This window comes from Rana temporaria, chromosome 1, assembly GCF_905171775.1.
Source record: "Rana temporaria chromosome 1, aRanTem1.1, whole genome shotgun sequence".
NCBI lineage: Eukaryota > Metazoa > Chordata > Amphibia > Anura > Ranidae > Rana > Rana temporaria.
Genome location: NC_053489.1, coordinates 399,005,179 through 399,016,901, shown reverse-complemented (window position 1 = coordinate 399,016,901; position 11,723 = coordinate 399,005,179). Strand labels below are relative to the sequence as shown.

At 44.3% G+C, this 11,723-nt stretch overlaps 1 protein-coding gene across 1 annotated transcript in view; it reads left to right on the top strand.

Moving 5' to 3' along the window:
• The first annotated feature begins 375 nt into the window (after positions 1-375).
• The window catches only part of LOC120913205 (protein mono-ADP-ribosyltransferase PARP14-like), a 152,483-nt gene continuing 141,135 nt past the window's right edge, over positions 376-11,723 (top strand). Inside the window, exons 1-2 of the mRNA XM_040322991.1 lie at positions 376-599; positions 7,264-7,358. Coding sequence (XP_040178925.1) covers positions 428-599; positions 7,264-7,358 — 267 coding nt within the window. The 5' untranslated portion in view covers positions 376-427. The remainder of the gene's footprint in view (positions 600-7,263; positions 7,359-11,723) is intronic.

The window sequence follows — 11,723 nt, the reverse complement described above, 5'->3', positions numbered from 1 at the left end:
TTATGGATGCACCTCCACTGGCACTGTGAAACACTATTTGAAAGATAAATAGTGTATTTTATATACAGCTATGTAGATCAGACTAAAATTTGGGACAATTGAGGAGGAAAGAGGGACAGAGGGACTTTGTTCCAAATCAGGGACAGTCCCTGGAAATCAGGAACAGTTGGGAGCTATGGTTAAGATATCTAAAGTGTAAATAATTTGACGATCTAGTTATTACATATCCATTTTTAGTTTTGGTTTGAAGAGAATAAGGATTTCACCATTTCTTGCTCACGCTATATCTGTAAACAACACAGAAGGCTGACTGGTTTCAGCTGGCTCACTTCCTTTATATTCTCAACACAGAGCTTTCACTTTCATTTTTATTAGGGACGCTCCTTCACAAACAGTGTATAACACGGTCTCTGTGACAAGGAGAAACATGGGTGACTATCCATTTTCTATAATTGTTAAATACAGCAATGCACTGAACCAACAACAAGAAAAAGAGCAGAAACGCTATTTTACTATGAAAAGAAAATCCGGTGGAGGAGATTGTAACATAATCCAGCTGAACCCCATCCAGTACAGAGTGAGCTACAAGACGAGGGAAGGTAAGTCTAAGTACTTATAAGATAATTCATGATGAAGAAAAATAAAACCAATACGGGCTTAATGTTTAATAGCAAGCGATTTAACTACTTGTTAAATAGCGTCAAGTATGTACAGGGCTGCTGTTAGAAATCATGGGGCCCTGTACAGCCTTCTTGACAGGGCCCCCCAACCCCACCCACCACTCTGGGGTGCAGTAAAACAGCGGCACTGACTTTACCCCCTACGTCCCGATAATGAACACTTCCTGGGCCCCTCTGTTGAACTGTGGAAATATAATTTAAGCCCTGGTAAACAAGTAGGAGCGAGGGTGTGGTCTAGTAAAATACATTTCTTAATTTAGGAAAAAATGAACAATAAAGTTGCCCTGGGCCCTCCTGTTTAGCTGATGAGGTCTGGGCCCAGTACAACAGGACCGGTTGTACTGCCTTATCAGCGGCCGTGAGTATGTATAAACAAATTAACTTTATTATTCACATTCAGTTAATGTCAGCAAGGAGTTAAACTGTTGAAACACAACTAAACACATTTTTGTGTTGGATACAGTGGCTAGGGCGGAGAAAACCTTTTTACTGTTATGATTAAAAGTGAAATTAAAGTTAGTGTAGAATGGATAGTATTTTTTATTATTTCAGGCTTTTTGTTGTCATTTAGGTAGATTCAGGTACAATGGCGTTAATTTAGGGCGGCGTAGCCTGTTTAGGCTACGCCGCCGTAAATTAGCTAGGCTACTATTGATTCTCAATATACTTACCTGCGAATTTACGGCGGCGTAGCCTAAAACGAGCGGGCGTAAGGGCGCCTAATTCAAATGGGTTGGGGGGGGGGCGTGTTTCATGGTAATGAGGCTTGACCTTACGTTTTTGACGTTTTTCGTCACTGCGCATGCGCCGGGCGACTACATTTCCCAGTGTGCATTGCGGCTAAGTACGCCGTACGGGCTTATTGATTTAGACGTGGACGTAAACGACGTAAATCCCGATTCGTGGACGACTTACGCAAACAACGTAAAAATTTCGAATTTCGCGGCGGGAACGGGAAGTTAGTAGCTTCCCAAAATGTGTTTTTGAGCTGTGAAGTTGTCACATATCCCTCTAAGCCACCCCCCCCCCCCCACAGAAAGTGAAGGGAAATCTCTACAAGTTTGGGGGAATGCCCTTCTACACTTGTCACTGGATCCGGGCTAAACCTTACCCATAAGAGTATTTACTTTTGTTTTATTTTCCTGGTGGGAACTCAAAAAGTTTTAGATTTGCCATCACTTTCTATCCCGCTAATAATGTTTACCAAGAGAAGTAGAGAGGGTTATTCTACCTAATAGTGGCTATTCATGATTTGGTAAACGATTGATTTATTTTCCAAGCGATCTGTTCCAATATGAATAATCCATCTATAGCAGGGGTCTTCAAACTACGGCCCTCCAGTTGTTCAGGAACTACAATTCCCATCATGCCCTAGTCATTTCTGTGAATGTCAGAGTTTTACAATGCCTCATGGGATGTGTAATTCAGTAACAGCTGGAGGGCCGTAGTTTGAGGATCCCTGATCTATAGACAACAGCATATGTTAGTGATGGTGAACCTTGGCAGCCCAGATGTTTTGGAACTACTATTTCCCATAATGCTCAACTACACTATAGAGTGCATGAGCATCAATCGAAATGTAGTTCCAAAACATCAGGGGTGCCAAGGTTTGTCATCACTGGCCTATGTGATCAATAGGCCACAGACAGGGAAGTAGATTTTGATTGATCGTTAAAATATGTTTGTGAAATACAGTTGTAACTACACTCTGTTTCTACTATGTAACCTCATAATCTCATTGATTAAAATACGATTGTCATAGGCATGCGCAAAGGGTGTGCCAGGTGTGCTCGGGCACACCCATATCATCCCATGCAGCACAAATTCCCCCTGCTACTGACACCATCCATTGCTCTACTGGCACTATCCACTGCTCTACTGACACCATCCACTGCTCTACTGACACCATCCACTGTCCTACTGACACCATCCACTGTCCTAATGACACCATCCACTGTCCTACTGACACCATCCACTGTACTAATGACACCATCCACTGTCCTACTGACACCATCCACTGTCCTACTGACACCATTCACTGCTCTACAGACTGACACCATCACTGCCCTACTGACACCATCCACTGTCCTACTGACACCATCCACTGTCCTACTGACACCATCCACTGTCCTACTGACAACATCCACTGTCCTAATGACACCATCCACTGCTCCCGTTCACTGCTCTACTGATACTGTCCATGTTTTAATACATTTTAAAATGTTTGTTTACATATATTGATAAGTGCACATATATATATATATATATATATATAAATATATATATATATATAAAAATACACACACACACGCATGTGTGTTTGAGGTTTGGGGTGCAGACTTTAATGCGATAGGCTACGGACACCTATGATGATTGTATTCCTGAACAAAGTATATTGGTGCCGCTAATTAGCATCGATACTCAATAATATTCTACCACAGTGAATTGACTCAAACTGGATCTGAATCTAAATCGAGTACAAATCGATCAGAAGGAAACTTATGGCTATTCAATTGTTGTTTATTTGATTGAATCGCACATCAATCAGGAAAAAAAAGCATTTTGGCCATCATAACCATGGTTCCAATCATTTCCTATAATAAGGCTTACCTGTAGGTATAAAGAATATCTCCTAAACCTGTACGATTTAGGAGATATTCCCCTCCCAATGCGCCGCTGATTGCAGCGGTGCATGCGCGGGAGTGACGTCATCGCCGCTCCAGCCAATCACAGCGCTGGAGCGGCGATACCCGGAAGACACGCTCGGCTCGGCGTGGACCAGGTAAGTTCCCTACCTCGTTCCGAAGTAAGTATTTCATAATGAGCTAATATGCGGTGCATACTAGCTCATTATGGCTTTTGCCTTGCAGGTGTAAAAAAAAAAAAAAATGTATATGCGGGTTTACAACCGCTTTAAGTGGTTATGGTTGAACACCACAGAGGTTAATCTTTTAACTCCTTAACCACCTCAATACCGGGCTTTAAACCCCACCACCATACCGGGCCTATTCTGGCACTTCTCTCCTACATATACAAATCATCATTCTTTTGCTAGAAAATTACTCAGAACCCCAAACATTATATATGTTTTTTTTAGCAGACACCCTAGGGAATAAAATGGCGGTCATTGCAACTTTTTATCTTGCACGGTATTTGTGCAATAATTTTTCAAACGCCTTTTTTTTGTAAACAAAATGGTTTCATGAATTAAAATATAACAAAACAGTAAAGTTACCCCAATTTTTTTGTAAAATATGAAAGATGATGTTACGCCGAGTAAATAGATACCTAACATGTCATGCTTTAAAATTGCGCACACTCATGGAATGGCGCCAAACTTCGTTACTTAAAAATTTCCATAGGCGACGCTTTAAAATGTTTACAGGTTACCAGTTTAGAGTTACAGAGGAGGTCTAGTGCTAGAATTGTTGCACACGTTTACATACGTGGGCGGGACTTGCGTGTATGTTCGCTTCTGAGCGCGAGCTACCAGGGACAGGGGCATTTAAAAAATTTTTATTTATTTATTTTACTTATTTTTTTATTTTTTACACTTTTTTTCTATCGCTTTTATTCCTATTACAAGGAATGTAAACATCCCTTGTAATAGGAATAGTGTGCGACAGGTCCTCTTTAAGGAGAGATGCAGGGTCAATAAGACCCCACATCTCTCCTCCAGGCTGGAAAGAATGAGATTGTGAAAAAAAATTCACAGATCTCATTCTTACTAGCCGCAATTGCAGTTTGTTTACTTACGGGTACCTGGGCGTGACGTCATCACATCGCGCCCAGGCCTCTGACGGTCATAGAGATGACTGGTGACCATCTGGTCACCAGTCATCTCTATGCCTTCCATCCGGCGCACGGCACTCATCTCTCCGGGCCCCCGATGGCACGGGAGAGCCCGGAGAAGCACCGGATGGCGGCGGGAGGGGGGATGTCCCCTCCCGTCGCCTATAAGAATTATCAAGCGGCGGAACCGCCGCTATGACTGTTCTTACGGTGCGCAGGATCGCCGCCGGAAGAAAAGGATATCTGAATGATGCCTCTAGGTGCAGGCATCATTCAGATATCCCCGCACAAAGTACATGACGTCATATGAAGTCCACCTAGGATAACAGATCCCCTTTTTGGACGTCATATGACGGCGTGCCGTTTTAAAGTGGTTAAGCACCATAAGTACCATTTGCACCATAAGTACCGATTGCACCGTGAAAACTGTAAAATGACATACAATACATTAGTTTACAGTGATCACGAAAAAAGGGTGTTACAACAGAATTACAAATGTGGAGTTACAAAGTGGTGTTCAGTTATCTATACACATAGATCTAAATTAACATTAAGCATCTAAGGAAACATGACTATGGCCCAGATTCTTAAAGCACTTACGCCGACGTATCTACTGATACGCCGCGTAAGTGCACGGATGCGCCGTCGTATCTACGCGCCTGATTCTGCAAGTAAGATACGCCTGAATTTTGGCTTCATATGACCGACGTAAGTTTCCTACGCCGTCGTATCTTCGGTGCATATTTACGCTGACCGCAAGGGGCGCTTCCATTGAGTTACGTGTCGAATATGTAAATGAGCGAGATACGCCGATTCACGAACGTACTTACGCCCGTCGCAGTAATCTACGCCGTTTACGTAAGGCGTACGTCCGGCGTGAAGTTAAGCCTCATAAAGCAGGTGTAAGTCATGTTAGGGTATGGACCAGGGAACAGCCGTCGTATTTTACGTCGTTTACGTAAGTCGTACGTGAATGGGGCTGGGCGTAGGTTACATTCACATCGTAGGCATTGAGCCGTCGTATCTTAGGGAGTATATTCAACGTGATTCTAAGCATGCGCCGTTCGTTCGGCCCTTCATTTGCATGGGGTCACGCTTCATTTAAATGGATCACGCCCACTTCCTTCCTACTTTGAATTAGGCGGGCTTACGCCGACCAATTTACGCTACGCCGGCGCAACGTAGGGAGCAAGTGCTTTGTGAATACTGTTCTTGCCTCTCTATGTTACGTCGGCGTAGCGCATGTGAGATGCGCTACGCCCGCACAAATGTACGCCGCGCTACGTGAATCCGGGCCTATATGTTCAAACATATGGATTGTCTACAGCAGCCCTCAAAATTTCCACTCGCCTACTAGCATTTGGCGAGTGGATTTAAGCTGGGGGCGAGTGATGACAGGGCTGCATGACCAATCTTCCTCCAATCTGTGCCTACACTTAGAGTCCCGATGAGATTGGCGGCCGAAGAGGAAAGGTGCATGCTCGGAAAAAGTAGTCTGTTGAGCCGCACACAGGCAGAGCAGTACACAGGTGCTCTCCTTACAATTCTCATTAAGCCATGGGACCTAACAATATGACCTCTCTGAGCCTGCCCCCCTCCCCCGGGCCCCGACCAATGTAGCTGGAGAGCAGAAAGTAATGAGTGAGGTTGAGGATTGCAAAAATTACCACTCCGGTGCAGCGCTCACTGAAAGTTGCCCTGACATAAGAGCGGCAGCCTTCTAGTTTGTGCAGTTTTCTTCTCCTTGTGCTCTATGTAAGTGTCCAGTTTAGCCTGAGCACTGTGAGCAGACTGGTCTCAATGTGTGCTGTGCGCTGTCAGTGTGAGCTGTGCTATGGTGTCAATGGCTGTGCAGTTGTGTGGATCTCAGCGCTGGATTGTACTCCTTCCCGCTGTGCTGCAGCTCCTCTCCTCTCTGCCAGCCTGAATAAAAGGGGGAAGTGGGGACATGCAAGCGTGGAGCCGCACACACAGGCTCCTGATGATGAGATGAATGGGAGAGAGAGAGAGGATGGATGGGAGTTGCAGAGGAGACAGCAAGAGAATGGGGAAGAGACCCAGTTCTAGTGCCCTGTCCCTCTGGTCTGCCCCCAGTGCCCTGTCCCTCTGGTCTGCCACCAGTGCCCTGTCCCTCTGGTCTGCCCCCAGTGCCCTGTCCCATTTTGTTAAAGTTGTTGTTGATAATATTGAATTTTGTAACTTGATTCTGCATAAAACATTGTCATTCCATGAGATAATCTACGAGGGTGTGTTTACGGGTGCAATTAGGCGCAGGGCAGTGTATGAATTAGGTGGGGCAACTGGTGGCGAGTAACTCTTAAGGCCTGGCTAGTAGCTCAGGACTTGAAATTTTGAGCCCTGGTCTACAGCATATCTTTTAACTAACAGCATGGACTCAATTTATGCCTAAAAACATATATACTGACAATGACAATGCACCTGCATTACCTTGCTCCGCTTGCCAAGGGGTGCAAATTTTAAACTTTAGAAAACTTTCCTGAACCATCACCTTCCCACAAGGTACTGCTAGCTTGCCTGTAAATGCTGGAACAAATGAGGGCCTCTTTTCTCTCAAACTAGAAGAAGAAAAAGGAAGTGTCTGGTGATTAAAAGATTCCCCAGGAAAACAAAAGTAAGGCAATAAAGGTTCCACCTGTCAGTCAGTGCTGAACAAAGATTTAAAGCAACAGGCGGACAGTTACACACGTGTTGTAGAGTAATTAATGCCAGACTGTTGGTGAAAAAAAAAATAACATTGTGTATTGACTATACATTTTTGTTTGCATTATAGTGATGGAGAGAGTCCTAAATTATGCAGATCACAAGAAAGACTTTTGTGGGGAATTGATCGATTTCACAATGGAAGCAGACGAAAATCAGGAAAAGGTATAGTACTTTTACTTAAAATTGTACTTGGTATCTGCAGGAAAATATAACTGTCCCTGAAACCAAGGTAAAGAGCCAAACATATACAATATTTCTTGAGCAATTTATAAATTTGATTGCGATTCTTATTTAACCTGCTTTACCAAGGATCACTTGATGGATTTCCACTTAAATTTGGGTGCTTGCCAAAAAAATCTGAGAATTTGTCCAAAGCTCATTATGCCATAGGAAAGTATGCCTTGCTGATGAAAAAAAATAGTACATACCCTTTGCAGATTTTGTTTAATTAGCAAGGTAAACTTTTACTGTGGAAGAGTTTGTTTTGGATAAATTGCCAGTAAAAATAATTGTCATTATTCTTTTATGAGTTTAAAGGTATTTTTAGGCAGGATTATGCTTCTTAAGGCCTGGTTCACACCTATGCATCTAGTGCATTTTCAGTTTTGCAGAAACACACTACAACAGGGTGACCAGATGTCCCCGGACTGACCACATCTGTCTCTGGACCATGTCCGTCCCCGGTATTGTCCCCAGTAGGCGCGTCGTAGGTGCTTGGCAGCTTGGGTATGTAACAGTCTGGGTGGACTGACCAGTAGGGGGCCCCTTGAGCAGGGCAGGATGAACAGGGCAGCAGGTGAGGGAAAGGACTTTTCTTTCAGCCAGAACGTCTGGCAGCTCTCTCCTCTGCAAACTGACACACAGCGGTAAAGAACATTTTTGCACTGGTGACTTCCTCTACTTGCTTCTGTGTACTAGTTCTGGGCATCGGGCCGGGCATGTATTGACGGATGCCCTGGGTCCCTACTACATCTTTTTGGCTCATCTGCTTTTGTCCCCACCTGTCAGACATGTTTCACAGCAGCTGCACCACTGTGAAGCTGCGAGAGAGCTCCAAAGGGAAGCAGTGGGGGGTGGTTTGGCAGAGAGAGGCAGCTGTGGGGATGTTGGAGGTGTACTGCAGCGGTGGGGGATTTATAAAGAGGTGAGAGCTGTGGATTAGGGAGGGAGATTGTGAATAAGTAAGAGCTGTTGGGGGGGGGGGGGGATGAATAGGCAAGAGCGGTGAGGGAAAAGGTGGGTTGGGGGTGTTGTGCTGAGCTGAAAGCTGGTGGGGGCTTAACAGGGGATTGTTATTTTTGCAGAGGTGAGAGCTTTGGAGAGAAGGGGGGGGGGGGGTTGTGCAAAGAAACAGCTATGAGGAGGTTGGAGGTGTCGTTCATTGGTGATGGGGGGGGGCAGAATGTGTACAGGTAAAGATGGGGCGTTGAAGAGAGCTGTGGATTTGGGTAAGCTATAGATATGCGGGTGTAGACATGAAATGTGGAAGGTGGACAGGGATAAGCTGTAGTGTGGGATGCAGAGGCTAGTTTTGGCCTGAGGGTGTAAAGTGTGGAACGCAGATGCCAAGGGGAGTTGTTTACAGGCTTGTGGAAGCTGCTAAGGTGAACTGTGAACAGTGGTGCCCAGTTGAGCTGGTGACTGTGGGAGCAAAGTGGAACTGTGAACTGTGGGACAAGAGGGGAGCTGTGGACTGGGGGAGAAAAGGGTTGCTGTGGGCTGGTGGAGAAAAGGGGAGCTGTGGACCAGTGGACAAGAGGGGAGCTGTAGACTGTGGGAGAAGAGGGGAGTTGTGGACTGGAGGGAAAAAAGGGCGCTGCGGACTGGGGGACAAGATGGGCTGTGGACTGGAAGAGAAAAAGGGGAGCTGTGGACTGGGGGAGAAAAGGGGAGCTGTGGAATGGTGGACTAGAGGGGAACTGTGGACTAAAGGAGAAAAGAGAGCTATGGACTGGGCTAGAAGAGGGGAGCTGTGGACTGGGGGACAACAGGGGAGCTGTGGACTGGGGGACAACAGGGGGAGCTGTGGACTGGGGGACAACAGGGGGAGCTGTGGACTGGGGGACAACAGGGGGAGCTGTGGACTGGGGGACAACAGGGGGAGCTGTGGACTGGACAAGATGGGAGTTGTGGACTGAAGGACAAAGGGGGAGTGGTGGACAAAAGGGGAGCTGTGGACTGGGGGCAAAGTGGTGAGCTGTGGACTAGTGGAGAAAAGGTGAGCTGTGGATGGGAGAGCATAGGTGAGCTGTGGACCGGGGGTACAAAGGTGATTAATGAAGGGCTAGGCGCAGAGGTAAGTAAAGAGGTGTACGGAGGTGAGCAATAGATGGTTTCTTTGGGGGAATGTGGGATGTGTTCTGACTCTGATTGTTGTGATAGCGATATATCTCTTGCTGGGACCTCTATGCCTGGCCTGAATAAGCAGATATACTCACTGCGGACAATCCTTGTCAGACAGCTGAACTCGTCAATACCGATTCATTCAAAAGAGGTGTTTATTCTTTAACTTCAGGGGTTACAGCAGATAACAGGAACAGCAGATGGATGGTGATAGTATTGTGCGGTCAAAAGATGATGCCTTTCCTACGTACTGTGCAGATTACATGAGTGTCCTTGTTACATGTGGCTTGCTAGCTGAGGCGATGACACAGGAAGTACTGCACACAGGAAGCAGGGAGGGGCATACATACACTGAAAATATGTCGTAACTCATAAAGAATCACAGAAAAATCATGTGCATTGCAACAAAGGGCCACTAGATGGCAGCATAGGATAACACATAGATTTAGCTATGAGAAAATAGTTAGGCAAACCACACTATATAAACTCTAATCTATATAACAATGCTAATATTAACTGAGGCTATGCATCTCATATTTTATGCCCCTATTGGGGCAGCACAGGATGTAAGTACTGTCCCTATTTTATGAGAAAAAGGTCCTGACTTAAACTGATCTTTTGTGGCTCTCACTGTTGCAGCTGAAAGCTGACATCTCCAGCTGCTGCGGTGAGAGCCACAAAAGATCGGTTTTAGTTACAGTATTTCCCCCACCCGCTGCACTGACATTGCGCACCACTGAACTCTGCACATCGCACACCCCTGAACTCTGCACTCTGCACTTTGTGACTCCTGAACTCTGTACTCAGTACGTAGCACACCCCTGAACCCTGTACTCTGTACGTAGCACACCCCTGAACCCTGTACCTAGCACACCCCTGAACACTGCACTCTGTACTTTGTGACTCCTGAACTCTGTACTCAGTACGTAGCACACCCCTGAACCCTGTACCTAGCACACCCCTGAACTCTGCACTCTGTGCATAGTGCACCCCTGAACTTTGTACATAGTGCACCCCTGAACTCTGCACATAGCGCACCCCTGCGCTTCTTTGGTAAGAATAAAATACAAAATATGCATTGAAAAGTATTTTCTCCATCTTATCTCCTTAACGTTTGGTAGTCATATCCCACACAAATTCTAAGAAGTATCTTTTTATTTTATTTTATCTTATGAACGAAATGTGAGAAATAACATATACACTATATATATATATATATATATATATATATATATATATATATATATATATATATAATCATCCCATAAACACATACACTGCATATATAATTTGAGAAAAATATACTTAAACAATAGTTTACCATTTGCCTATATATATATATATATATATATATATATATATATATATATATATATATATATATATATCCCCGGATTTCATTTTAATCACTTTACATGGTCCATTTAACATGGTTTCCTATGGATCACATTCACATCTGTGCATTTTGTTGAAAGGGCCAGTGACTTTTTTCTGGTTTTTGGTTCCAAAGACTTCAAAGGCTCAAAACGTGTATTAAAAAAATAAAATAAACCTGGAATATGTAAATTGCAACCTGCATAGGTGTGAACCAGGCCTTATGCCGCGTACACACCATCACTTTATGTGATGAAAAAAAATTACGTTTTTAAAAACGTCACTTTAATTGACTGTGTGTGGGGGAAAACGTCGTTTTATGTCTTTTTTTTTTTTTTTCCACTTCAGACAACAACCTTATAGAGTGTGCGTTTATGCGCTCATGTTCCATTTGCCAGCCCTTAGCGCCTCTAATCGGGTTTCGCATCATTAGTGTGATCATTATTCTTAAATAGCCATTTCTCTTACGAAAATATGTAGATTTCATACTTTCTCTTTTTTTTTTTTTTTTTTTTTTTTAAAGTATCAGATTCCAAGAAAAAAAAAAAAGAAAGAAAAGAAGTAACATTACAATTCCTTCACCCATTTCCTCCCTCCCCCCCTCCCTCCCTCTTCTCCCCCTCCCCCCATCTCACCAAAGACAATCCAAAATACCTCCTGATGCCATTGTCTAGTTTTAATTAGTCTTTAGGTCTCGGCCCTGAGTTTTTCTGCATAGCTCCAAGATTTCTTAAATTTCCTCCAGTTATCCCACTTCTTATCTTGAGCTATGTTATTGCCTTCTACTCCTTCTCTTATTTCTTCCATTCT